Below are 25977 nucleotides of genomic sequence, written 5' to 3'. Positions count from 1 at the left end.
TTTCTACCCTTGAGCTTTTACTTTGCTTATCTAAATCCAACTGCCCAACCCTGTTGCACCAGCTTCGGATAGAGAGAATTAGTGAGATCTTTCCAGCGCCAGCAGATGCAAGTACTGTACAGTAATTTATGTAACAGTTACAGGTAGGTAGCCGTGTTGGTTGCCATAGTAAAAAAAAAAGAAAATCCTTCCAGTAGCACCTTAGAGACCAACTAAGTTTGTTATTAGTACAGTATGAGCTTTCGTGTGCATGCACACTTCTTCAGATACAGCACACGAAAGCTCATACCAATAACAAACTTAGTTGGTCTCTAAGGTGCTACTGGAAGGATTTTATGTAACAGTGTTTACTGTGCCAAGGAGGAGGACAATAAAGTGGAGGACAATAAAGTGGAGTCTTGATTGCTTTCTTTTCCTACAACATTCATCTAATGGGAGTTGCCATTTATTCAAAAACAGGTCAGGAGTGTGGAGAATTCCAGATCTTTTTGTCCTTTTCTTCCTCCTACACATGCATAGAAATGATTTTCACCTATTCTCTACCTTCCATTGAAGCTGAAGCTGAGCTTTCCTGCCAATAACATCCGATTCACTATCCAGTGACATTGATTTGTGAATTTTACTTAGAAAACCAAAGAGGCATGCTAGGTATAGGACTGCCAAACCACCCGTAACTTAAGTCATCAGTTCACTTTTATGATGGAAATTGGTATGAGGATATACTAAATATATTTAATCCTCTTAGTAATACAGCAAAGCAGCCTCAGACATGTGCTGAATTAAAAAATCTAAGTTGCCAATTGTTTTGCTTAGTGGTTGGTCTCTATCCTAGATGGCCACCACTTTTTCCATTTTTGGTTACTGTGCATTTTGAAATGTTTCATGGCTACCTTTACAAGAATTACTGTGAAATTATTTTATAATTGGTCCATAAAAAGTTAGGTTTTATTTTATAAATTTATGAGCTTCAAAGTCCTGAGGCTGAAAATCCTTTATACATTTATTTCTACCCTGAATTTCCACAGTGTGGCCATTTCTTTGTGGAGGAAAGAGAATTGCTGCAAAGACGCTCCTGGATCCTTGTGCCGGAGACCCAAGAATCTCTGGATCCCTCAATTCCTCGGGCCTCGTGCAGACGCCGCAGCCGCCGCCGCCGCCTCCTCCTCCTCCTCCTCCTCCCCGGCAGGACACTCGGCCCGGGCCCGGCCGGGGCCCCGGACGGAGCAGCCAGAGAGGAACCCGGCTCCAAGGGGACGCGGAGGGAGGCCCAGAGCCCGGCGGGGGGAAAGAGCTGCGCCGCCGCGGAAGAGCCCGGCTTGGGGGCCGAGGCGGAGCGGAGGGACGCAGCCGCCGCCCGAGGGCGAGGCCAGGCGGGCAGCGGAGGGAGCGCCGGGAGGACGACGAGGAGGAGGAGGCGCCTCTCGGGTGAGGCGGGGGGGGGGGGCTCAGGCGGTGCGGATGGTCCCTCTGCGCCCCCCGGGTGGCGGGGCGGCCGGGCGGGGCTGCGCGCAAACTGCGCCCGGGACGAGGGAGCCCCGCGGGAGGCGCGCAGGTGGCGGTGCCTGGCCGGCCGGCGAGGCCTCCTTTGTCAGCGGCGCCCGAAGCCGAGCGAGGCCCTCGCCGCGTCCCTTCCGGCGCCCCCGAAAGCGGCCCGTCCCTCCCGGGCGCAGGAGCAGGCGGGGGGGGGCGGGCGGGCGAGAAGAGTCCCATGTCCATAGACAGCCCTTGGCGGATGCCGCACTTGGAAGGCGTCCTGAGGCGCCGCGCCAGACCCGCCTTCTCCCCCGGCTCTGGGCTTGGTGTGGGGCCGGGATTTAGAGGGGGGGGTGCAGGAAAAGCGCCCCTCAGTTGGGGAGAAGGAAGGAGGCCCCACCTGCCTTCATAGAGAGAGAGCCACTGCCGCCCGGCAACAAGCTCTCCAGAGGGAAAAGGGAAAGGGCCCCTGGATGGTTAAGCCCAGTCAAAGGCAACTGTGGGGCGCGGCGCTCATCTCTCTTTCGGGCCGAGGGAGCCGGTGTTTGTTCGCAGGCAGCTTTTCCATGTGGCCAGCAGGGCTAAACCGCTTCTGGCCTGGATCAGATACAAAACAAAAGAAGAGAATTTCAGCAGCTGCCTTGGCTACCCGTTGGGTCCATAATGTACAGAGCATAACTGTAGATTTCTGCAGGATTGTTTTGTTTATGTGCAGTCAGGACAAATAAGCTGTATTTAAAATTTTATTTGTACTGTTTTCTTCTTATGCAATGTTGGCGTTGGTGTGTTTTATATGTGCATAAATTTTATAAGTTGCTTTTGTTTGTTCTTAGAATTGCTAGTTTGTGTCAACTGTAAGCCAGCCTGAGCTCTTGGAGATGGGCAGGATAGAGAGGAATTTTGATGGGTCAGCTCATTATATCTATGATCATCAGAACTGTTTAAGATGTTCATGAATCTGCAGAGGGGCACTGGTTGTGCACTAAAGAACTACAGCCAAATAGTTTATCTGATGGTGCACAGAGTGGATTTATTAGTGTTCATTGAGAGATATGTTTGCTGCATAAAGCCACAGTCCTGTGTGGACTTTAAAAGCAGCATTTCAATAACTACACACACAGGGGATTGTTCAAAGTTATAATGGAGAAAATGTCCCAGATGGTGGCTTTAATCTTGAGATGTTGCCAGACACAGCTTCAAAGATTGCCCTAATCACCTCTTCCTCTTATTTTTCTAGGCTACAGAAATGGCATAGACTTTCATCTCTAAATGAGCTAAACTAAGACTTGTTGATGTTGAAAAGGTAAGATTGGTTCTTCACAGTAAAGCAGGGTGGTCCAACCCCAGACCAAGTGGGCCACACAAGTTATGTGATGCAGAACCTGTGAGCCACAAACCGAACTGCATTAAATTTCCATATCGTAGATTAAAGTGTTTGCAATAAATAGTATTGAATATACATTATTAATATATTTAATTGAAAATATATCATTAAAACACATTTAATATGTTAATTTATTACACAAAATATTATGCAAAAATTATTGTAGAAGGCTATGAGCCACCTCCCCATCCTCCCCTCCTCATAGGACCACCGGTGCCGCCACAGTACATGTGGCCATTACGGAAAGGCTAGAAGAAGGGGAACCAGCAGCAGTGGCGGCTGCCCCACAGTTAACTTCACACACACACGTCCCCCAGCAAGGGCGCTGTGGACAGTGTGGCCTGCAGCCCACCCCTTCCCTCATCTGACCTCAATCTCCCAACCTCCACAACAAGCACAGACCATAGGTAGGGGTGACATTTGGAGGGCCACAGATTCCCTGTCTTTGTTGTAAAGGTTACCTATTGAACTTGTGCACATTTCCTCGGGAGTAAGTCCCATTTATTCCAGTGGTTCTTACTTCAGAGTAATGGTGCCTTGGATTGCAGCCTGTGTGCCCATAACATACATGGTACACTATGGTACACGGCGTTCAAGAAGCAGCCTGAATGTCTGTGTGAGCCCAAACAGCCAACTTGCCTGCCTGCCTCTTTCCCCCCCTTAAGCTGCACTGTCAACTGCCCCTTGTGGCTGCAAAGGACATGCAACAGCTATACTTAGCTGTGTGCAGTTGCAGCTAGGACCCTTGGAATGAGAAGGAGCCAGAGGACGGAGCCTGAGCAGCAGAAGTGTGAAGAGAACAGGCAGCTTGGGACATCCATCCCCCCCCCCCTCCCAAAGGCTGCCTCAGTGAAGGATGGGTGCTGTGCCACGAACCTCAAGCCAAGGCTCACCAGCCGCGCTCTCTGCACTTAGCTGAGCCGCCCTGGATTCAAAGATGAAAATCGCCAAGAAACCACCCGTCACGGAACCATGAGTGAAGTCTACTGTGGTGTGAGTCATATACAAGGAACCTTGGTTGTTGTACAGCACTTTGCTAGAAAGGGGAAGAGGGGAAATGCCATCCTTCACAGGCCATAGTGATTCGGTCTCTAGTATGCCTACATAACAGTGAAACAAAATAGGAAATTCTTTCCAGTAGCGCCTTAGAGACCAACTGTGTTTGTTCTTGGTGTGCATGCACACGAAAGCTCATACCAAGAACAAACACAGTTGGTCTCTAAGGTGCTACTGGAAAGAATTTCCTATTTTGTTTCGACTATGGCAGACCAACACGGCTACCCACCTGTAACTACATAACAGTGAGTCCATGAGAGAAACGCTCTCTGAGTATACTTGTGCTGCTGCAGTCCCAACAGAACTCTGGCAACAAAAACCCCATATTTCATTCTGTTTTGTGAATCTTCTTCTGTTCAGCCCCAAAAGGAACTCTAAATTACATGTAATGTGTTTATAAGAACCTCATTCAATGGGCTGTGGGTTGGACCACCCTGCAGTAAAGTGTTGTGATGTTTTGTAGGGTTGAAAATGAATGCTTTTCTCTGTGTGTATTGACTGACATGCAATAAACAGGAGCTGGCTCCCAAGGAGTCGATTTTGTGGACAAAGTATGTACAGTCATACCTCGGGTTGCGCTCGCTGCAGGTTGCGTTCGCTGCGGGATATGAACGCGCCGAAACCGGAAGTACCGGAACGGATTACTTCCGGGTTCGGCGCTTTGTGCAGAAGCGCTAAATTGGGTTATGGATGCTGCGGGTTGCAAACGTGCCTCCTGCACGGATTGCGTTCGCCACCCACAGCGTCCACTGTATTGCTAAAGGAGAACCTACAAATCATAGTACAATGGTACCTCGGTTGTTGAACGTAATCTATTCTGGATGACCATTCAACTTCCAAAACGTTCGGCAACCAAGGCGCAATGGGCGGTTGGCAAATTCCATTGAGAATTGAGGCGCCTTCAAAAACAGAAGCATTCACTTCCAGGGTTTTGGCGTTCGAAAACTGAAACGTTCAGCTTCCGAAGTGTTTGACAACTGAGGTAACACTGTAGCAGATACATGCATTTAAATACCCATAAAGTAGGAGGAAGTACCAGTACCGTAGTTTTAAAGTGATATGTGTAGTTGGGATTAGGTTCATAATTTGCTGTCCTATTTGTTTTTCATTTGTCATTTGGTTGGCTTTTCTTACTTAGTTTATATTCACGTTTATCTTTAGTGAAATGAACAGGACAGCTGTTTCAAAACAATGTAATACTTGTGGTGAATTTTTTTAAACAATATGAAAGGAAGCATTTAACCCATTTAGACTGATCTACAATATATTGCTTTTATTGACACAGATGCTGGATGTTGGGAAATGGCCAATATTTGCTCTCCGCTCTCAAGAGGAGTTGAAGTTAATTCGCCAGGCCTGTGTATTTGGCAGTGCAGGCAATGAAGTACTTTATGCAACTGAAAATGATGAGGTAACTTTTGGAGATACAACAATTAATAACTGTTTGCCTCTGCATCATGTTTGTCTAAACACGCATTGGATTAAGATTTCCAGGGCACACGACTTCACGGTCATGCCTGATGCCTGCCTGCCTTCCCATCGCAAGCACAGTAAATGGTACACTAGGAGTGGATGTCAGCTTGTCTTGCACAATTTTTTACTGTGCCAAAACAGTTATCCTTGCTGCAGAATTCTGATTTTCTTTAACAAATATCTGACAAAATCTTAAATCTTAAAAACTGTAACTATTTTATTAAACTTTCAGTCTGAAATGCTATGATAGTAAATATTTTCTGTACTAACAGTATCACTGTGTGACAGGTTTTTGCGCTTGGCACTAACTGCAGTGGTTGTTTGGGAATCGGTGACACACAGAGCAGCATTGAACCTCGAAGGTTAGATACTTTATGTGGCAAAAAACTAGCCTGCCTCAGCTATGGAAGTGGCCCGCATGTTGTTGCTGCTACCACTGGTATGTTGTGTGCTTTTCAGTGTTGTTAGTCTACTCTGTTAGTCTACTCTGACAGGGATATGTAATTTTTAACCGTAAGAGAAAAGCAGTATCTACTCTTTACACTGATAAGGAAGAACATTTTAAGTTTTCGATTCTGGGTTGATTATTGAGTCTAGTTCCTTATTTTTTCATGGGCATACTTGTGTTACCACCTGGATGGTCCAGATCTTGGGACTCTTATGATAATAAATGAAATAATGTGTTAATAATGTTTTGACTATTAGACTATTAGAGATTCAAAAGCAGATAATGAAGAAACAGCCATATTTTGCTGCTGAAGCCAAGCTCAGATTCAGAAACACCAAGGGACAACATGTAGACACACTAAGGAAAGAGCAAGGCTTTCCTAACTCTTAGAATATATCCATGTTATACTTTCTGTGCTCTTGATTCAGTGCTCTCAAGCCTGTAAAGGCTATGGGGCTTGTCCCTAAGAAGCCCTATGCTTAAAAAAGAAAAAAGAAGAAAACAAAAACATTTTTTATAAGTATACTGCTTTTCACCAGAAAAGACTACAAAGCTGTTTAGAAAGGGAAAAATTGAAGATACTACATAGAACAAATTAAATAATATAGTATATAAGACATCAGCATCCATAAAATAGGATTCCACTCATTCAGTACACTCACTCGGTATCCGGGCAAATTCAATATCCATTTATTTATTTAATAAAATGTATATATTACTTGATTGTAAAAACAAACAAATCCATAATTACTAACACATTCACGTGAGAATCTGTGTTTGTGCATCCTTAAACAGAAGCATTTTAGATCTTAATTAGTGTGAAGAAAAGCTGAACACCATCCTCCAGTGACTGTAGAAGCCTTCAAAATCCCAGAAGAGGTTTGAGCAGACTTTTCTGCTGACAGCTGCTGTGTGTGACTGATTTGTGCAAAGCTAGGCAAAGTTGAAAAGCTTTGTGTAGTTGTTGCCTCCAGTCCCAGACCGAACTTTCCCTGTTGGTTCAGTTCTGCAAGGGTGGGTGGTAGAGAGGATGTGAATCTGGATCAATGCACTGTAGAGATAAATGAGATAGCTGATTGGGGCCTGGTGGTTATTTTTTTAGCAATGAGATATTGCAACACTAAACCTAAGAGAACTGCCTCATGTGTCCCATTGCAGGAGAAAGTTCCAGGAGGGGAGACTATTATAGTGTACTTTGAGATGCATAGTAAGCATGGAGATTTTACTTTGCCCAAAAGAGGAGGGGGGTTATATACATAGCTGTCAACCTTTCCCTTTTTTGCGGGAAATTTCCTTATTATAGCATTGGGAAACAGCAGGGAGGGTTGACAGCTATGGTTATATAGCTTCGCACATTCTCCTCGAGATTTAAATTGTTTCATCTGAAGGCTTGACAATACATGGAATGCTAATAGAGCACAACCCACCCCTTTCACTTGTTTGAACCATTATTGTCTCCATTAATGCTTGCTAATGCTTGAATGGACATTTGCCCTTAATCGTGTTCTATGTACATAGTGGTTAAATAACAGCAGAGGACAATATATGGAACAAAAAGCTTCAGCCATTGTTTATTTTTTCCTCTTTAGTTGGGAAAAATATAACTTGTAATGTTTTCAAAGTTATTTTCTTCTTATATTGTAGAAGGAGAAGTATATACTTGGGGACACAATGCTTATAGTCAACTGGGAAATGGAACAACCAACCATAGTTTAGTTCCTTGCCAAATCTCTACCAACTTGTTAAATAAAAAAGTGATTGAAGTTGCCTGTGGCTCACATCATTCAATGGTTTTAACATCTGATGGAGAGGTAAGAAAATCTTATCAGAATCTTGTTCAGGTAACTTTGGAATTTTATATCTGAAACAAAAAAGGGCAAGCACTCTGGATTGGATAAAACTGGGGTGTACCGGTAAATTGTATGCTGATAGCCACCTGAAAGTTCTCTGGGCTACATTGGTAGCCCTTTTGGGCTACAGAACCACTGCAAAAAATGTCTTTCCTTAGTTTCTGAGGTTAGACCAAGGGATTGTGTGTTGTTTTTAAATGTACTATATTATATTATTGTTAATATCTGCTCTGGAAATCCCAGATATGGTGGGATACTAGCTCAGATACATGAATACTCACATTGCTGTCCTATTAATTGCTTCCATAAACAAGAGCCAATCTTATCTAGTATCAAAAATGAAGGAACTCTTTTTGAGATGTAACATCCAACTAATATTTGCTTCCATTTGTTTGCTTTTGGGATGATTTCTTCACAGACCTATCAGTTACATGAGTTTTCCAGAAAATTTTGAGTCACAAAAATTTCCATCGGCCTAAATCAGCTGAGATTTAATTTAGCATTTGTCTTTGACATAAGTGTAATCTTAAACATGTTTATTGGAAGTGAGTCCCATTGAATTAAATGGACCTGGCATTTCTCTCAATATGGGGTTATAACCGGATAATATAGTTTGTTTCTTTACAGGTTTATACATGGGGCTACAACAATTCAGGGCAAGTTGGATCTGGCTCAACAGCCAACCAGCCAATACCACGGAGAGTCACTAGCTGCTTACAAAGCAAGATTGCAATTAACATTGCTTGTGGCCAGATGTGCTCAATGGCGGTGGTAGAAAATGGGGAGGTAAGAGAATTCTTCAGAATTCAAAGGGCCATTTTTCTTTATGGTGTAATCTTGTGGTTTAAGTTGTTGACTGTGTCTCCTTACAGTAGACAATGCTGCTAATTAAGGCAGATCTTTAATTATAATAAGTCTGGTTAGATAGATTCTAATAGAATATTCCCTCCTGGTGTCTGGAGAACAACTCTCTCTTAACATTCAGAATAGTGCTTCTTCCTGTCATAAAGGCTCAATTTCTGATTTCACCAGCGTAAATTCCTCCCTCCAGGCTGTTCACAGTTTTGAGCAGAGAAGCTTGTGAGTCCTTATTGTCCTCTGTGTCTCCTCTTACAAAGCATTTGAATGAAAGTCTATTGTGCTGCAAGGAAGAGTGTTTCAGAAGGGCTGAGGAGAGGCCCCTGGTGAAGATAATTGGGTATCCATTCTCCTTTCCCCCATGCCGGGTAGTGCAAGCATGTTGCAGTATGGTTGTGCGGCAGAGCCTTACTGACTGGTGATTTAAATCAAATCCACCCTGGTCTGGACCAAGGGACCAGTTACATTATGTTGCACTTTTATAAGCTATGTGACTTTGTTGCTTAGTTTGATCTTTTTACATGGTCATTTATGTATTGTAGTATTCTAGGTTTTCCAACTTCGCTTTTATTTTTATTGATTATAGTCTAGTAATGATTTATTGTTATTGTTTGAGAGTGCATTTCTGTTTAATTATTATTTGCTGATATGTAGGAGTAAATTTAATAGTGTAAAATATACCATAAATGGATCATTACATATTGCTTTATTTTACGTAAGTTGTTTATTTTAAGGTCATATTCTTTATTATGGCTTATTTGCATTGGATTGGATTGTTATATGATGTGTGATATTTGTTGTATATTTTGTTGTAATCTCTACAGCTTTTAACCTGCCTTATAGAAAGGCGGTATACAAATTAGAAGTGAGATGAAAATAAAAGTCAGGTGCTTTAGCTGCTCATGGGATCAGTTTAGGGGCAAATGCAGGAAACCATTGAACAGCGCTGCCTCTGCAACCTTAGTGTGTGCTCTCACCTAATGCTAAGGTTAGAAGGCAGCAGCTACCCAAGCAAATTGGGGATTCAGATATTTCCCCGATCAAGTGGGTCATTTCATCACCCCTGTATACACATAGATATATTGGACAGGGCAGGAACTTTTCTTGTTAGATGCATCTCAGGTGAATGCTAAGGTCCCATGGAGTACAGAACTGGTTCTAGCACTTAAGGAAATGAAAGGTTTTGTTGTTTTTTAAGTGTCATAGTGAATTACACAAAGATTATAGGGGATTCTGTACTCCTTTTTCCCTCTTCTTTAGTCTTATTCCTGAAAACTAATTGGAATTATCTTCCTTTCTAAGGTTTATGTCTGGGGATACAATGGCAATGGCCAGCTTGGATTGGGCAATAGCGGCAATCAACCAACACCTTGCAGAATAGCAGCTCTTCAAGGCATCCGTGTGCAGCGGGTAGGTTTCATTTGTTGCCAGGCCTTTGTTAAAAGCTTACCCTACTGGGCTATGTATTTCGTCTTATGTACGGATAGCAAGCCTGTCCTCCCAAGTGTGGATACTGGTGCAGCCAAAGCAGTGCTATCCCTATACAGGAGGGAAGGTGACAACATGCCTGCAGGTTTATGAAAGCCCAAAATATATTTAGGAAAAAACATTCAAAGGGGGAAGGACCCCAAAAACAGCTCTGGGAGCCATGCCCAGTTGGCATTTAGTGCTGATTGGCTTTTGTTGGGCTGAACTGGTGTGTGGGAGACAAGGAGGGAGCAAAGTATTTGGAAGAGGGTTTGCTTAACTGGAGTCTCAAAAAGGAGCACTCTGTACTACAATATATCGTCAAAGAAATTATTGTTTTAATAAAGATACTGTCGAAAGTGACTTGAGTTATCAGTACAGTGCCATTATCCTGAAATGGATTTTCTAGATGTATAAATATTAGGGATTGGGCAATTATTCAACATGAGACAGCTGTAAATGTGAGCATCTCCAGAATCAATGGTCAAGCTCAAAACAGATTAAAACACACATTAACATCTACATGTCTGGGTAGAGTACAATGCAGATACTTGACTGATGTTAATAGGCAGGGAGTTCGAAAGGGTGGGTGCTTCCATACTAAAAGAAAAAGTTTTTTCACCTGTTCCATAAAGTAAGTTAATCTGAGCAATGCTGGCCCAAGACACCTAACTGAGCATTTGTAGTTGTGTTGTGATTGCAGGGACAACTGATTTGAGATAGCCCACCTTCTGCCTTTTTCTGTTTCCTTGGCTGTTCCTAATCCTGCATAAGGTCATGATAGCCTTCTGTCAGTTCTGAATTTACACATTGCCTAAGTGTCAGTCTGTGTTCACTCTATGTCCTGCCACAGGCAGACAGAAGATTCTGTGATATGTTGGAAGCTGATATTTCTAACAAACTCAGAGAGAGATGAGCATCTCGGATTCTGTTTGTGAATCTTGAATGGTGATAAATGATTCAACTGTCTTTCACATTTGGTTTTTTAAATAAATACTTCTCCAGAAATGTTTTTAAAAGCTTTAATAAATCTTCTGGGATGTAAAATGCAAAAAATGTAAGAATACAAATTATTTTAGGTACTTTTCTTTTCTAGGTTGCCTGTGGCTATGCACATACCTTGGTGCTAACAGACGAAGGTCAGCTGTATGCCTGGGGAGCAAATTCCTATGGCCAGTTAGGCACTGGGAATAGAGGGAACCAGTCCTACCCTGCTCCTGTTCCTGTGGATAAAGACAGGTAGGATCCTGCTAATAATCAAGCAATAAGCAGAATTTGTAGCATGTACTGCAGTAACTGTGGGATTTTTTTCCTTAGACATTATCCATAAGTAAGGAAAATAGTAAAATTATTAGACTGTTCACATTTCTGAATATTAAGCCTATAGATCTATACAAAGGTGCTTTGGCAGTAAAAGAATAATTGGGAAAGAGCAACTCGGTAACTGAGAATGGCAGTATCTTTTCCTCAGTCTTTCTTGGAAATAGTAGCTTCTTTTTGTGCGTGCTTTTAAGCTTTTGTCTCCCAGTGTGAGAAGTGCAAGGATATAAGAGTGTGGATAATAGAGCTGCACTTACAACTTATCAAGCTAGGACTACGCATGACTAGCCCACTTCCCATTTCCAAACACTGGCTGCTCCTTCTCTGCTTCTCTGCCAGAATGAGGAGGGGATATCTGCAGAAGAGAAGCAGTGGGCAGAGGAATCCCCAACAGTCCCCTTGTCTGCCAGAATATCCTGCCAATCCCCCTTCCCAATGCTGTGTTGCAGTAGAGAAGAAGCAGTTCGCCTATTGGAAATGTGAAGTGCTTGGTAAACCCAGACAAGAGGAGTTGGCCAAAGACTTTCCTTTTTCCATAATTTGCTTCTAATACCGTATTGGCATTTAACAAGTGAGATGTCAATTTGTACTTGGATAAGGATCACAGTTATCAGATGCCTTTGGGCACTTCCTGTATGCTTTTAGAATCACATCCAGGAGAGAGATGTTCTGCTTTCCGGCAGGTGTGCTGTGGTTTGCGTAGACAAATAAAAGCCGCACCCGCAAATAAGCCGCACCTTTAAAATTCAATTTAAAATTGGAAAGAAAAAGAAACAGCGGTGGGGGCCGGCTGGGCAAGAAGAGACATTCTGCTGGGGGCGCTCAGCTCGCCTCACACTGCGCCAGGTGGGGTGGGACAGCGGGGGCTGCTGTGCCGCCGCTGCCATGCGATCCCCCTCTGCCTGCCGTGCCGCTGATAATCCCACCACTCCTGGCACCAGGCAGCCCCCACCAGCACTTGCCATACAGTGCTACTGCCTGCTGCTCCTGGGCACCCACCCAACGGCAGCGGAGGCGGGAAGCGGGAAGCGGCAGCCACCAGCCAGTCACCCGCCACCCCTGCTTGCTCCAGCAGGAGTTAAGAGTGGGGGGGGGGGGTTCATGGCATGTCTGTTTCAGCCAATTTTTGTAAGGTTGCGAATATAAGTTGCACTTTAACTTTTCACGGTCAGAATTTGGAAAAAAGTGCAGCTTTTATTCAGGCCAATATGGTATTTATTTCATAAAATTTATGCAATGCTTGATTGTAAAAAATCTCCAAGTGGTTTATAGTATTGAAATAAGCTCTCTTACAGTCTTAGATGGCATCACTGGGTGAGTTGCATCACTCGCCTGACCTCCCTGGGGCTAAGTCCCTGCTGCATCTTGGGATGGAGGAGGCCCATGGGGGGTGAGGACAGTGTGGTACAAGCACACTGTCAGTATCAGTCCAGCACTCCTTACCGCTCCTTCACCTGTCCCTGTCCTGGTATGCAGCAGCAACTCAGCCAGAGTGAGGTCAGGTGAGCACCACAGCTCCTCCATGCTGTCTACTTCTGCTATCTTCATAACCCATGATTTGAAGTTGGCTTCTTTAAAACAAAGCATGATTTGGTAGAAAGGCTGTGTGTGTGTGTGTGTGTGTGTGTCTGTGTCTGTCATGTCAGGTTTAGAGAAAACAACCTGCAATTCATTAAAAACAGAAGGGAAATATATTATTATTATTATTATTATTATTATTATTATTATTATTATTATTATTATTATTATTCTCCCCAGCACCCTTAACAAACTACTGTTCTCAGGATTCTTACTATTATACACACACACACACACACACACACACGCCACCTTTTCCCCTGACAGGGCTCAAGGTTGTTTGCAGATAAAAACACAAATTGATAAAAACAATGTGCAGTGTTTATGCAGCCTGACCAAAGATTTTGAGGACAAGGGGGCAGAGTCTAAAGAGAGTTTGTTTATAACCGATACATGTGCCTAGAAATGCAAGTCTGGCCATCAGAAATACAGCCGAGGCAAGGGGGTTGAAAAGGGCGTTAGGTTACAAATATGCATTTTATCCACCGAAGGGGTGCTGCGACAATGGCCACCTGCACCTAGGGCTTGTGAGAGCTTTGTCACTGCATGTTGTCCTTATGCCACTGTTTTTTATGTTTGCTTTTAAATATAGAGTCGTAGAGATTGCTGCATGTCACTCTGCTCACACTTCTGCTGCTAAAACCCAGGGTGGCCAAGTGTACATGTGGGGTCAGTGCCGGGGACAGTCTCTCACTCTGCCACATCTCACCCACTTTGTCTGCACGGATGATGTGTTTGCTTGTTTTGCTACTCCTGCAGTGACTTGGCGTCTCCTCTCAGTGGGTGAGCTTCAGATAATTTTTTTTTCTGTTTGCATTGCTGTATCTTACTTAGTTCTTGAAGATATGTAAATAGCATTCTTTTCAGTGGTATAGTTTGGATCACAGATTGGTGGAAGAAATGAGCCCCACGTCCTTGTCAGGGTTGGCTCCATCTCCTCCAACATGGCTTCTCTTTAGGGGAAAGGCAGGCCTTCTGCCATATTGGTCCTAAGGGGCACCTGCCTCCTTAACTTGGACTGCTGAAGGCTACTTTCCGTCTGGTGTTCTGCTGAATGAGCTCTTAAATCTCCCCAGGAGGAGAGGAAAGCTCCAAACACCGCTGCTGTGATAGCAGTTGGAAAGCAGCTGAATGGCACAGGCCTGACCATTCTGAGAGATGTGGAAAGCCCTCCCCTATCTGTGTTGCAGGTCTGAGCAACTGCAGAACCACAAAGGAGAATTTGCAAGAAGCTCACCCGTAGGCCAGGAGTTGGAAGCCTGGGGCCAAAATGCACAGGCCCACAAGCCTGTCTCTCTGACTCCTGGGATTCCCCCCAGGCCACAACGCTCACCCCGCTCTCTGCACATCGTCCTAGAGCAGCCTTTCTCAACCCTGGGTCCTTGTGTGTTGTTGGACTACAACCCCCATCATTGCTAGCAGCATGGCCAGTCAGGGATTATGCCATTCAAGATCATCTTGAGGCCCGAGGTGAGAAAGGCTGTCCTGGAGTTTTCCTGCCTGACTGGAACATGTCCCTGCAGTCTTGTGTGCCTGGCTGGAGGTCAGAGATGGGGTGTCAGTGTGTGTAGAAATTAGCCTCCTGTACAACAGTAAAATTTACATTAGTTGGCCTGCCCCCTTTTGCTTGTAGCCCTGCCCACCGCCAGTATGTGAGCTCTGGCAGGTTGCCTCTTCCATCAAAATGTGCTGCTCCGTTCGTATGGCACCGTATGTCTGCAGTGACCTCATCAGTCAGAGTGAGAAACAGAATAGACTGGGATATGGTTAGCTTCCTACCAAGTTCTAACCAAACTTCCAACCAGAAGTAGAAAAGAAAGAGAAGCAGCCTGGTGAACTGTCACCAGCCAGCTCCCACAGCACTTCTGCAGAACCATCTTGCCCCAAGAGAAGCAGTCACAAGCACTTTTGCTTTTCCCATTTTGTTGTAATTTTTAAAAAGTAATCCTTATCGTTGTAAAAATCTTTTGTGAACTGCTTGAGGTCAGCCTGAAAAACGATTTATGTGTTGCATACACAAATGCCTCCTACTGCTCCGAAGGCAGGAAACGCAATCCTAAAGTTCCTGTTGGTCTCTCAGTTTGTTTCCTGCCTTCGCTCAGGGTCTGCTGATTCTCCACTGATTCTCCTACAAGCTCAGCTCATTCTGCCTCCTATTTATGTCTCCTCTTCTCTTTAGCCTAGTTTAGCCCTTGCCTTCTGTCTTTTCCCGCTCCCCTCTTTGCTTTTCCTTTGCTTAAAAATAGCATGTTTATTTGCCCAGCTCCCTGGTGCAGCTTTCCCTTTTTACTTTGCCTCCTTTTCTCCCTGTCCCAATGCCTCCATCTCGGAAAGGATCAACCATAAGACTTGTGGCAGCAGCAAACGCTTCCAGGTCCTTAAGAAAATGGGCATATTCAAATGTAAAGGTAAGGCGGCCCTGACCATTAGGTCCAGTCGTGTCTGACTCTGGAGTTGCGGCGCTCATCTTGCTTTATTGGCCGAGGGAGCCGGTGTACAGCTTCCGGGTCATGTGGCCAGCATGACTAAGCCGCTTCTGACGAACCAGAGCAGCGCATGGAAACGCCATGCATTGCATATTCCATGGTAGCAGTTGGCAAATGCCTCTGTGCTTTATCTTCCTAGACTGGTGAGCTAACATTTGGGACAGTCAAGTTGCTGCAGCTGCAAGGAGGAATTTATTGCCAATCCCACTCGATTGCCCTCCACATCAGACAGTCTTGGCCTTGCTGCCCAAAGTGAAACTGCTTCCCTCAATGACCCAACATTAATCTTGAGTAAAACAGTCAGTTGTGAGCACAGGCCATCAGATGGCGCCTGGAACCTGCCTCAGGCAGAATGCCTCTGACTCTCTTGGGGAAGCCTCTGTACAGGCCGAGGTTTAGACCACAGTGCCACCCGTGTCCCTTATTGGAGGTTCCACCAATTGCCAATCGGAAGGTTGGTGGTTCAAATCCACATGATGGGGTGAGCTCCTGTTGCTGTGTCCCAGCTTCTGCCAACCTAGCAGTTCAAAAGCATACCAGTGCAAGTAGATAAATAGGTATTGCTGTAGCGGGAAGGTAAACAGTGTTTCCGTGCACTCTGGTTCCGTCAGTGTGTTCTGTTGCACCAGAAGTGGTTTAGTCCTGCTGGCCACATGACCTGGAAAGCTGTCTGTGGACAAACACTGGCCCCCTTGGCCCGAAAGTGAGATGAGCGCTGCAACCCCATAGTTGGCTTTGACTGGACTTAACCGTCTGGGGCCCGTTACCTTACCTTTAACAAGCTGAGACAATGTCAGCACAGCAAATCTCCTGAGCAGGTAGGACACACACACACCCCGGTACATCCCTCCTGTTTCTTAAGTTCCAGCTTTTTGTTTTCTGAAAAATAAAAAAATCCATTTGCTGACATTTCATGCTGTTTGATTTCCTTTTTCTTTCACCCGTAACACTGGCATGAAGAGTATCAGGAGTGGGGGCTTTGCAGACTCTGAACCACCTAGATAAAGAGATAGGGGGAAACCTTTCCTTGCCCCCATAGCTATGGGCCTTTTTTGTTTTGTTTAAACTGTTGATATTGTTTCACCCCATACCTTTGTGGGGAAGGGTGTGTCATTCTGTGTTATCTAGGTGGTTTGGAGGCTGCATGGCTATTTCATTTGAGGCCTGGAGCTCCCTTTGCCCCTCAGTGGCTGCAGGTACCTCAAGCACATTTTCCTTGAATGCTAGAACTGGGGGGGGCAGATACTGGTGCGGCTCCTTCTACTTAGAGCAGGCACTTGGCCAAGGCAGCATTGGGGGCAAGGGGTGCTTCAAAAGGTTATTCCCGGTTTCTGAACTGCTGCCCCCCACCCCCCATTGTGATTGACCTTTGGGGTTGTGCTGGAAGCCTCCAACACCATCCAGAGAACGAGTGTTACATGGCACCCCAGACTCCACAGCGCTGCGGCATTCCAAGAGTCCCGCCGCTTAGCCTGTGTTTGTGGAAATGAGGTGCAGAAGAGACTGTGGTGTCTTTAGGATATATGGTTTATTTGCATATATATACAACCCGAACCTATTATGGAGGGGCTCACAGCAATACATGGTAATTTTTCTCTTATGGCTGTCACCTTTGATTTAAACTGCCACTATGCTTTTTCCTCTAGCTTATATCAGGAAAGCTCCAAACCTGAAACTCTGCTCTTGAAACTCTTGCACTGTCTCTTTAGCAGTTTGTGAGCGGCATCAAGTTGAAGAAGGGGGGGGGGGGCTCGGAGCAGTGTGGGCTTGCAGTTTAAATCCAAGGCAACAGATTTGGGCCATAACCCCCACAAGGGATGGAGTCATTTTCTGTCTTTGCTCAATGCAGTTCTATGTTAGCACTTTGGTTTTGTATTTTCATTTTGGACTCGCAGCTGTCCATGGAGGCGCAGGTTAATTCTGTATCCAGGGCAGCTGTCTACCAGCTCCATCTGGTACGCAGGCTGAGACCCTACCTGCCCGCAGACTGTCTCGCCAGAGTGGTGCATGATCTAGTTATTTCTTGCTTGGATTACTGCAATGCGCTCTATGTGGTGCTACCTTTGAAGGTGACCCGGAAACTACAACTAATCCAGAATGCGGCAGCTAGACTGGTGACGGGGAGCAACTGCTGAGACCACATAACACCGGTCTTGAGAAAGACCTACATTGGCTCCCAGTACGTTTCCAAGCACAATTCAAAGTGTTGGTGCTGACCTTTAAAGCCCTAAACGACCTCGGTCCAGTATACCTGAAGGAGCGTCTCCACCCCCATCGTTCGGCCTGGACACTGAGGTCCAGCTCCGAGGGCCTTCTGGCGGTTCCCTCACTATGAGAAGCCAAGTTACAGGGAACCAGGCAAAGAGCCTTCTCAGTAGTGGCACCCGCCCTGTGGAACGCCCTCCCACCAGATGTCAAAGAGAAAAACAACTACCAGACTTTTAGAAGACATCTGAAGGCAGCCCTGTTTAGGGAGGCTTTTAATGTTTAATAGATTATTGCATTTTAATGTTCTGTTGGAAGCTGTCCAGTGGCTGGGGAAACCCAGCCAGATGGGCAGGGTATAAATAATAAATTATTATTTTTATTATTTATTATTATAATCAGATCCATCATAGCTGGTATTCAGCTCAGCCAGGGCTCAGAACTGGCGGCAGAGCTGGAGGAACTGCTCTGCAGGTCCTTGGTCACCTAATTGCCTGCCCCTGGCTGGGGGTGGGAGTCTGCTCCATTCTGCTCTTCATCTTTTTAGGTTGGGGCCTGGGGCCGTGGGTGTAAACTGTGGGGACTTCAGCTGCTTATATGACAAATGAGGATGTGGTTACCACCTCGGTCACAAGCCAAGATAGACAATTTCTGTTATGCAAAGAACTTCTGATGTGGCCAGGCCAGGTGTCATGTTCTAAAGAGGCCATTGGTTGCCTGCATTATTGTCCGTTTCCTTTTCCTTGAAATGCTCTTGCCTGTTTGTTTTGCATTGGTTCATGTGAACAGAGGGCTGAAGGGAGAGTCAGTGTGTTTTAAATGTATTCATTGGTTTCTTGTTTAGAGCCTGATGACCACTTAACAGTAGCTCAGTCAATAAAGAAGGAATTTGACAGTCCAGATAATGCAGATGTGAGATTTCAAGTGGATGGAAAATACATTCACGTTCATAAAGTCCTTCTCAAAATTAGGTATGGAACTAATATTCCCATCCTTTTTTCTCCCCTTTTGTTAGCTTCTACTTTGCTTCTCCCTTGGCATTGAAACCTTTGTGGTGCTACAGAATTTCTTAAAACAAAATAAAAAATTTCTTCCAGTAGCACCTTAGAGACCAACTAAGTTTGTTCTTGGTATGAGCTTTCATGTGTATGCACACTTCTTCAGATACGCTGAAACAGAAGTCACCAGACCCTTATATATTTCAGTGTATCTTCAGTGAAGAATTTCAGTGAAGGATTTTTTTAATTTTTTATTTTGTTTTGACTATGGCAGACCAACACGGCTACCTACCTGTAACCAGAATTTCTTAGTCCATGTTTTGTTAGCACTTGTTCTGCCAAGCGAACAGATTGGGCCACCTTGATACTGACTCAGGTGAGCCTCACTGCTAACAGTTGGCATCCTGCTAGACTTTGTGGAGTTCCAGATCCTGCAAAATTGGTGGAGCTCTGATACATCTAGTAACCCAGGACAACATTTGTGCATCTGAGGAAGTGGGTGGGAGCTTGTGCCATTGTTCTGTTTTACAACCAGAATCAAGCTGCTTGCCAGTGACATAACTTTTTTACCTTTTGTATGTAATTCTTCCAGGTGTGAGCACTTCCGTTCAGTACTAAACAACAATAATGATGAAATTATAGAAATAAGTGAATTCTCATATCCCGTTTACCGAGCCTTTCTGGAATACCTCTACACAGACAGCATCAGTCTTCCTCCTGAAGATGCAGTAGGTAATTGGAAGAAATGGGTTTTTAGAAGAGCTGAAGTTCATTTCAGCAGGCTTAAAATGTAAAGTAGTTGAATGTATTGAAAAGCATGTGATACTCTTTAATACTTCATATATTTTGAGAACAGCCCTTTTTATTCTGATCATTCGTTCGTCTATATAGGCATCCCCCCCATTTATGTGCGATCGATTTGCGCACCATCATGTATACATGTGGCACTGGGAAATAAATAATTTAATTTAAACTTGGAAATGGTGTGAGAGAGCTAGAGAGTACTTGTAGCTGGAACCCGAAGTGAGGACAGAGGCAGCCCTGAAGAGACCTGAGGCACAGCAGGGCTTTTTCAGCTGCTCAACATCAGCCTAACAGCTGATGCATGGGGTAGTGCAGCAGCAGCCAGCCCCAGACCTTCAACTCCAGATATTTTAGTCTGGATTGGGGAGAGAGTGGGAGAGAGCTAGAGAGCAATAAAAAGGGTTTTTTTTGGTGCTTTTTAGAGGGTGCTCCCCACTTCACATGATTTCAGTTATGCACATGGGGTCCTGCAGCCTAACCCCCCCCCCCCCATGCAAGTGGCAGGATGCCTGTACATTGAATTTCAGAATGGAATCTGTTGCACTATCCACTTCCAGCATGCAGCATCCTTACTGTGTATTTGAGAAATCATGGGTCAGTACATTGGATGCATTTATGAGTCAATGCACTGGAGCACTCAGCATGTATTTGCCCAACTTGTAGCCTTTGAGAAAGGCCTTGATTAGCGGTAAAGTGGGTAAATTATAATTTTTTAAGCCCCAACAAAACTTTGTGTGCATGTAGTTGGATAGACCTGTAGGTGCCACGGGACATTTTGAATAAATGATCAAATAAGCAAAATCTTTTTGGATTCCTTTGGAGGCCCCCTTAGCTCAGCACTCATACAGCCTTCCAAGATGTATCTGATTGTCTTTTATGGGATGTAAGCTATACATGGCAGAAAGAGCAATTGCCTGGTGATAATCTGGTCATCCGTGGTATTCTGCCCCAATAAAACAGGGTGTGAATTCTGGTTTGGCTTTTAACAAATGTCCAGTCTTGTTTTAAAGTTCTCTAAGCGAGTGATCCTGGCTTATTGGAAGGAGCTGAGCAGTAGACCTTAAGTAGCCTTATCTTTTATTAGCTTTAGCAGTACAGAATTCTTGCCCTCCAGATGAGGGAGCCAGAAGGCAACTAACCTGCAGGTCATCTAAGAGGCTTTGCCCCTAATTTTCCTACTGTACCATTTGCATACTTGAGCAAAATTGAATCACTGCTGTACCTCACAGCTTCTCCCCAGGCTGTGATAAAAAATTATCACAGTTATGCTGGCGTTCAGCATAATTGCTCAATTGATAATATGACGTTGAAGACCCAATAGTATTTCACATCTTCTGTAAAAGAAGAAGTGAAATCTCAATTATTTCCCTTTTCATTTTCAAAAAGGAACACTGCATAAGCATTACATCACATAATTCGCCACAACACAGAATTTATATAACGGGAACATGCAATGCATAGCAGTTGCCGGACTCTGTTTGGGGTGGGATGGGGGGTGCAGGCTGTTGTCACGCAAGTCGGTGTGAAGAAAAGGGAATGAGGAAATGGTTGCTTTCACAACACATATAGTCTGCCTTACTTTTTCTGCTAGAGGCTCTTAGGCCACAGGAATCTGGGTGGGGGTTGCTCAGTCTTGACTGATCACAGGCAGACCAAGTAAAGTTTGTCCTGGCTGCAACCTCAGATCTTCACCCATTGAGTAGGAAGGGGGCAACTGTTGCACATTCAGCTGAATGCCTGCACAACCAGGATTCCCGATCAAGTGGGAAATTGGAAGCATGTTAAATAGTGCCCCCAAGAAGCAACTGTGCAGCTTGTTAAGCTATAAGGCTGTGGACTACACATTTTGGTCCAAGACATACAGGACTCTAGCAAATGCATTTTCCCTGCCTTATTCCCCTTCTGGGCAGTTATATTAAGATCCAGAGTTTCTGTTTCAGGGAAACCTCAGAAAAATAGGAATGAGTTAAAATTGTGGAATGCAAATAGCAAGCATGTGCAAAACATCCCTAAAAGCTTGGGTGTTTGTGTGCCACTGAAAGTATGAACTATTAAATGTTTCCTTTCCTTCTAACCTGTGAGGCCGCGTGTTTCCCCTGCCCCCTCTTTTCTCCTGGCAGGTCTGCTGGACCTCGCAACCTTCTACCGAGAAAATAGACTGAAAAAGCTTTGCCAGCAAACAATCAAGCAGGGAATTTCCGAGGAGAATGCAATCGCCCTTCTTTCCGCTGCAGTCAAGTATGAAGCAAAGGTAGGAATGAGGCTTACCAATGAGGCTTAATAGTTTCCTGCAGAGACATGCTGCTTGTGATGTTTGAGACCCCTTGGTATTGGAAATAATCTGGTAACTAAGACACTAAGCTGGGAAACCCAGCCAGATGGGCGGGGTATAAATAATAAGATTGTTATTATTATTAAAATTAAAATTATGATTATGAATCAGGAGGGGCCCAGTTTGAATTTTGCTTTTGTAATATACCTTCCAGGTGGCTGTTGGGTGCTCCCCATTCCAAGGAATGCACATGGCAGAGTTAACTCTTTATTGTCAAAGATAACGCAGTCGCCTCTACTGCTCGGGATACCTAAGCAGATGTATCTAGTGTCTAGGCAGCTGTTCCCAGGTCTGGACTCTATGGAGCAGTTGCAGCAACTGCACAGCACTCTGCCTTCACCAGGTTCTGCCCCTTCTCCCCACAGCCTGTGCACACATAGCTGGCACCTGCGTGGAAGCCGCCTCTGTCCTTCCCCCTTCCATCCTCTCCTGCTTCTGGGAGACTGTGGGGCAGGGGAGGGCGGGAAGCATTTGCTTGTTCTTTCTCCTCTTCCTCCAGCTCTGAAGCTTCTCCTGCCTCTGATTCCTACCTCCTAGTTGATACAGGTGCCCCCCAAACCACTGCCCTCCTCTCCCCAGTCAGATGGCGAGCCTCCTTCCAGCAGTGCACACTTATCTGCGTTCTGCCAGGGGCAAAGGGCCATTTTCTGAGCCTCGGCTTCCCATCTACAATCTGGAAAGAATACTCCTGGCCCATCTTCCTTGGCTGTTCTAAGGATGACAAGAAGACACAGTATGCAAAGAAGTTCAAACATTTGAAAGTACAGCACAAATATTAATCAGAAGGTCACAGGTTTTTTGTTTGTTTACAAGATATCAAATAGCTATCAAAAAGGTCAGAGAACTGCAGACTTTCCCCTTCCCCTCTTCCTTCTAGACCAGTGTTTTTCAACCTTTTTTGGGCAAAGGCACACTAGTTTCATGGAAAAAATCACGAGGCACACCACCATTAGAAAATGTTAAAAAAATTAACTCTGTGCCTATATTGACTATATATAAAGTAATTTTTCAATTTTTCCCACGGCACACCAGGCAACATCTCGCGGCACACTAGTGTGCCGCGGAACAGTGGTTGAAAAACACTGTTCTAGACTAGCTTTCGTGGGACCAGGCACTAGTGACCTGCCCTGTCTGTTCATAGCCACTACAACACATTGTCTGCAATATGCTAAATAAAGGAAAATAATAAGCGAAATCTGTAGCTCAGCCACAAGCTGCATTTTCAGCAGAACTTGTACACTTAAAAATATCTTGAACACTCCCTTTGTGAGAGCTGTTTTTGTGTATTCATGGTGCATGGTACATTATTATTGAAGAACATTAAGTGATGGTTCATAAATAGCAAGGGTTGGATCTATACTTACTGTACTCTCCTGTATCTAAGGGATGGACTCCTTCCATTTACGGAGAGGAGCAAGTTCCTTCCTTCTGCATGCAGGCAATTTTCACCCCATTCTTCCTGCAGCTCCCAGCTCTACCTTCTTTGTTGTTCTGAATGCCCCCCCCCCCAACTTCTGGGGGAATGGCAAGGGGAAGGGGCAGTCAGAGAAACTCACTTCTGCCTTTTAGTAGGAAGAGTTCTGCTCCTGGGTGGCCAAGATCCAGCCTTCATAGTTCTGTTGTAACAATTTCTTTTCAAATGCTTTTTCTTTTCTTATTCAGGTTGCTGAGTATGGTTCATCTTACTGGAGCCAACTTTCTTTTCAATATTGGCTGCATTTGCAAATGCGGAACTGTGGCTTAGTGCTAATGGGCTCAGGTGCTTTAGCTGAGATTTCGGCATTGCAGGGGGTTGGACTAGATGACCCACAGGGTCCCTTCCTGCAGTTGCTGCAGTGACTGTTTGAAATGAGGTACTAACCAGGATTCTTTCAAAGCGTTAATTCTGTCATGCAACAGCAAGCTATCACTTGGCTTTGGAACACATTTTTAAAAGAAAAGCCTGACTAGCTTTTCAGGTACCTTTTAACTGAATGACTTTCTAAAGAAATACCTGAAGTAACTGATATTATAGTTTGAAGTCTCGTTTATTCTGCTATATTTTACTCCAAGATGACCCATTTATCCTAAATAGAACTCAATAAGGCAGACATGTACCGTATTTTTCGCTCCATAAGACACACTTTTTTCCTCCTAAAAAGTAAGGGGAAATATCTGTGCGTTTTATGGAGCGAATGGTGGTCCCTGGAGCCGAATTGCCCAGGGGCCAAAAGAGGATCATGCTTTTTATTTTACAAAGAGAAAAGGGGGTGTTGAAAGGACCCTGCTCAGCAGCTGATCAGCAAGAGATCGGGAGAGAGATAAGAGTCCCAGGCTCCCTTTCAGCCCCGCCCCCTTGCCCAGGCCTCCATTGTTGAATGTGCTGCCAGAGGGAGGTTGTTTGTTTCCCCAGGACATGTGACTGGCTGATTAGATTATCTGTCTGGAAACTGTAGAAATGGCTCCCTTTCCTTAAGAAGCTGTAGAAATGTGAGTTGAACCCCATTAAAACGGGGCTTTTCCTCTTTGCTTTCCCCCCTTTGCAAAAAAAAGCTGCACAAATTTAAGCTGATCCTCAAATAAACAGGGCTTTTAGAGGAGGAAAACCAGAAAAATGTTTTTTTTTAAATTGTTTCCTCCTCTAATAACGAGGTGCGCCCTATGGAGTGAAAAATACGGTATGTAATAAATATTTTTTAAAAATGTGATCCCATTGAGATCCCAAGATGAAATTTTGCAGGTAACTCTTAAAAAAATTAATTCATATTTGGTAAATTTTTAATATTCATTTTTAAATCACTTTTTAAAAATGTTAATTTTTGTAACTTAACTTTAAATTTTAAAGTAAGCCCACCATGTGACATAGTATATTAAAGGTTCTGAAGAGATCGGTATTTTTAGTTTTGAAATATCTTCAGTTCTGGGCTGAGCTTTCAAGGTTTTTGTGTAGTCTGGCAAGGCGAAAATTGTCATTTTTTTATTTCAAACCCACGTAACTCAAAAATGAGATGAGATAAAAATAATTCAGATTTAAACTTAGTTTTGATCATTCAACAAGTGTACAAAATATTAAGAAAATTGGATTCCATGAGGTAAAAAAAACCTGGATCACTTGATATAGAATGATTCACAATTGGAGTTACCAGCCCATGGGTGGCAGCTGCTGTCAGAGTTTACTTTGAATTTAGGCAAAGGTCAGCACAGGGGCTGCAGCAGTGCTTGGAAAATGTATCTGCCATGTCGCTTCACTTTGGGTGGTCCCATTTCCACTAACATATGTAATACTTATTTCCTTCCTAGGAATTAGAGGAATTTTGCTTTCGGTTTTGCATAAACCACTTGACTGTAGTTACTCAGACTTCAGGCTTTGCAGAAATGGACCATGATCTTCTGAAGAACTTCATTAGCAAAGCCAGCCAAGTGGGAGCATTTAAAAACTGAAGGAAGGGCAGTTGCAGAAAATCAAGGTATTTTCAGAAGGGATACTTGCGAAGTGCTGAAAAGAGAGTACATCTCATGAATGTAGTTTGGCTCTCAAAACACAGCCACTAACTTCATGGAGTAAAAAAGGCAGCGGGACTCTCACGGCACCCCCCACCCACCCCGGGGATATTGTTGCATCTTCTTTTATGTCACTTGTTCAGCTTTGAAAAACCTTGCAGAAATGCTGTTTGGCAGTTTGCATTGGCAGCATTCAGGAATCAATGTGCTGCCCTAGTAAGGGACTCTTAGTACTCATGGAAACCTAGGAAAGGACACAGGACCCCTCGGTCTACTCACTTCATTGTGTTCTACTCTGTTTGCAGAGGATGCCACCTCTTGGCTTTAGCTTGGACATGAAAAGAATTAATGTCCTCTTCAGTTTGAGGGACTAAGTAACCTATGCTTGCTTGTGTTCCAAACATGTATTGTAGAATTCAGCGGAATTCTATAAAACTGTATCTGTACTGTTGGCTGAACCCTTCAGAGCAACATATTATCCTAAGTGAAATTCAAATGGTGTCACTCTATCAGTCTCTCTGCTACAAACAATGGTGCAAGCTTTTGTGGGCCATAGCCCACTTTTGACAGGGAATTAAAAATTACTCCCTGATTTAAGTCTAGGCTAGATTTCAGAAATCTAAACCCACTTAAAAGCAAATGTCATAAAAGCTCCAGTGTTACCAGCCGTCTACAAAAGTGACTGCACTGGCACATGACCGGGGTTGAGATGCACTCAGCAACCAGAACCTACAGTGTTTTTTCCTGCAGGTTGCTTTCCTTTAA

The 25977-nt window shown here is 44.3% G+C and overlaps 1 protein-coding gene across 5 annotated transcripts; it reads left to right on the top strand.

The window, feature by feature from the left end:
- Positions 1–1407: 1407 nt before the first annotated feature.
- Positions 1408–25436, top strand: RCBTB2 (RCC1 and BTB domain containing protein 2). Of its 5 annotated transcripts, none has more exons than XM_033171624.1 (13): positions 1408–1425; positions 2711–2776; positions 5199–5324; positions 5675–5825; positions 7479–7645; positions 8312–8470; positions 9845–9952; positions 11106–11248; positions 13500–13690; positions 18443–18569; positions 19189–19328; positions 21521–21651; positions 25012–25436. In XM_033171624.1, the coding sequence occupies exons 3-13, from the start codon at positions 5199–5201 to the stop codon at positions 25150–25152; spliced, it is 1584 nt and encodes a 527-aa protein (XP_033027515.1). In that variant the 5' UTR covers positions 1408–1425; positions 2711–2776; the 3' UTR covers positions 25153–25436. The 5 variants fall into 5 exon arrangements, 4 of the variants coding, with proteins under 4 accessions (XP_033027515.1, XP_033027507.1, XP_033027523.1 ...); XM_033171616.1 differs by lacking the exon at positions 1408–1425 and adding an exon at positions 1469–1480; XR_004427952.1 differs by lacking the exon at positions 1408–1425 and having other exon boundaries at positions 2622–2776; positions 19189–19324; positions 25012–25145.
- Positions 25437–25977: the final 541 nt, after the last annotated feature.

Source organism: Lacerta agilis, chromosome 1, assembly GCF_009819535.1.
Source record: "Lacerta agilis isolate rLacAgi1 chromosome 1, rLacAgi1.pri, whole genome shotgun sequence".
NCBI classification, from domain to species: Eukaryota; Metazoa; Chordata; class Lepidosauria; order Squamata; family Lacertidae; genus Lacerta; species Lacerta agilis.
This window is presented reverse-complemented; position numbering and strand designations above follow the sequence as displayed.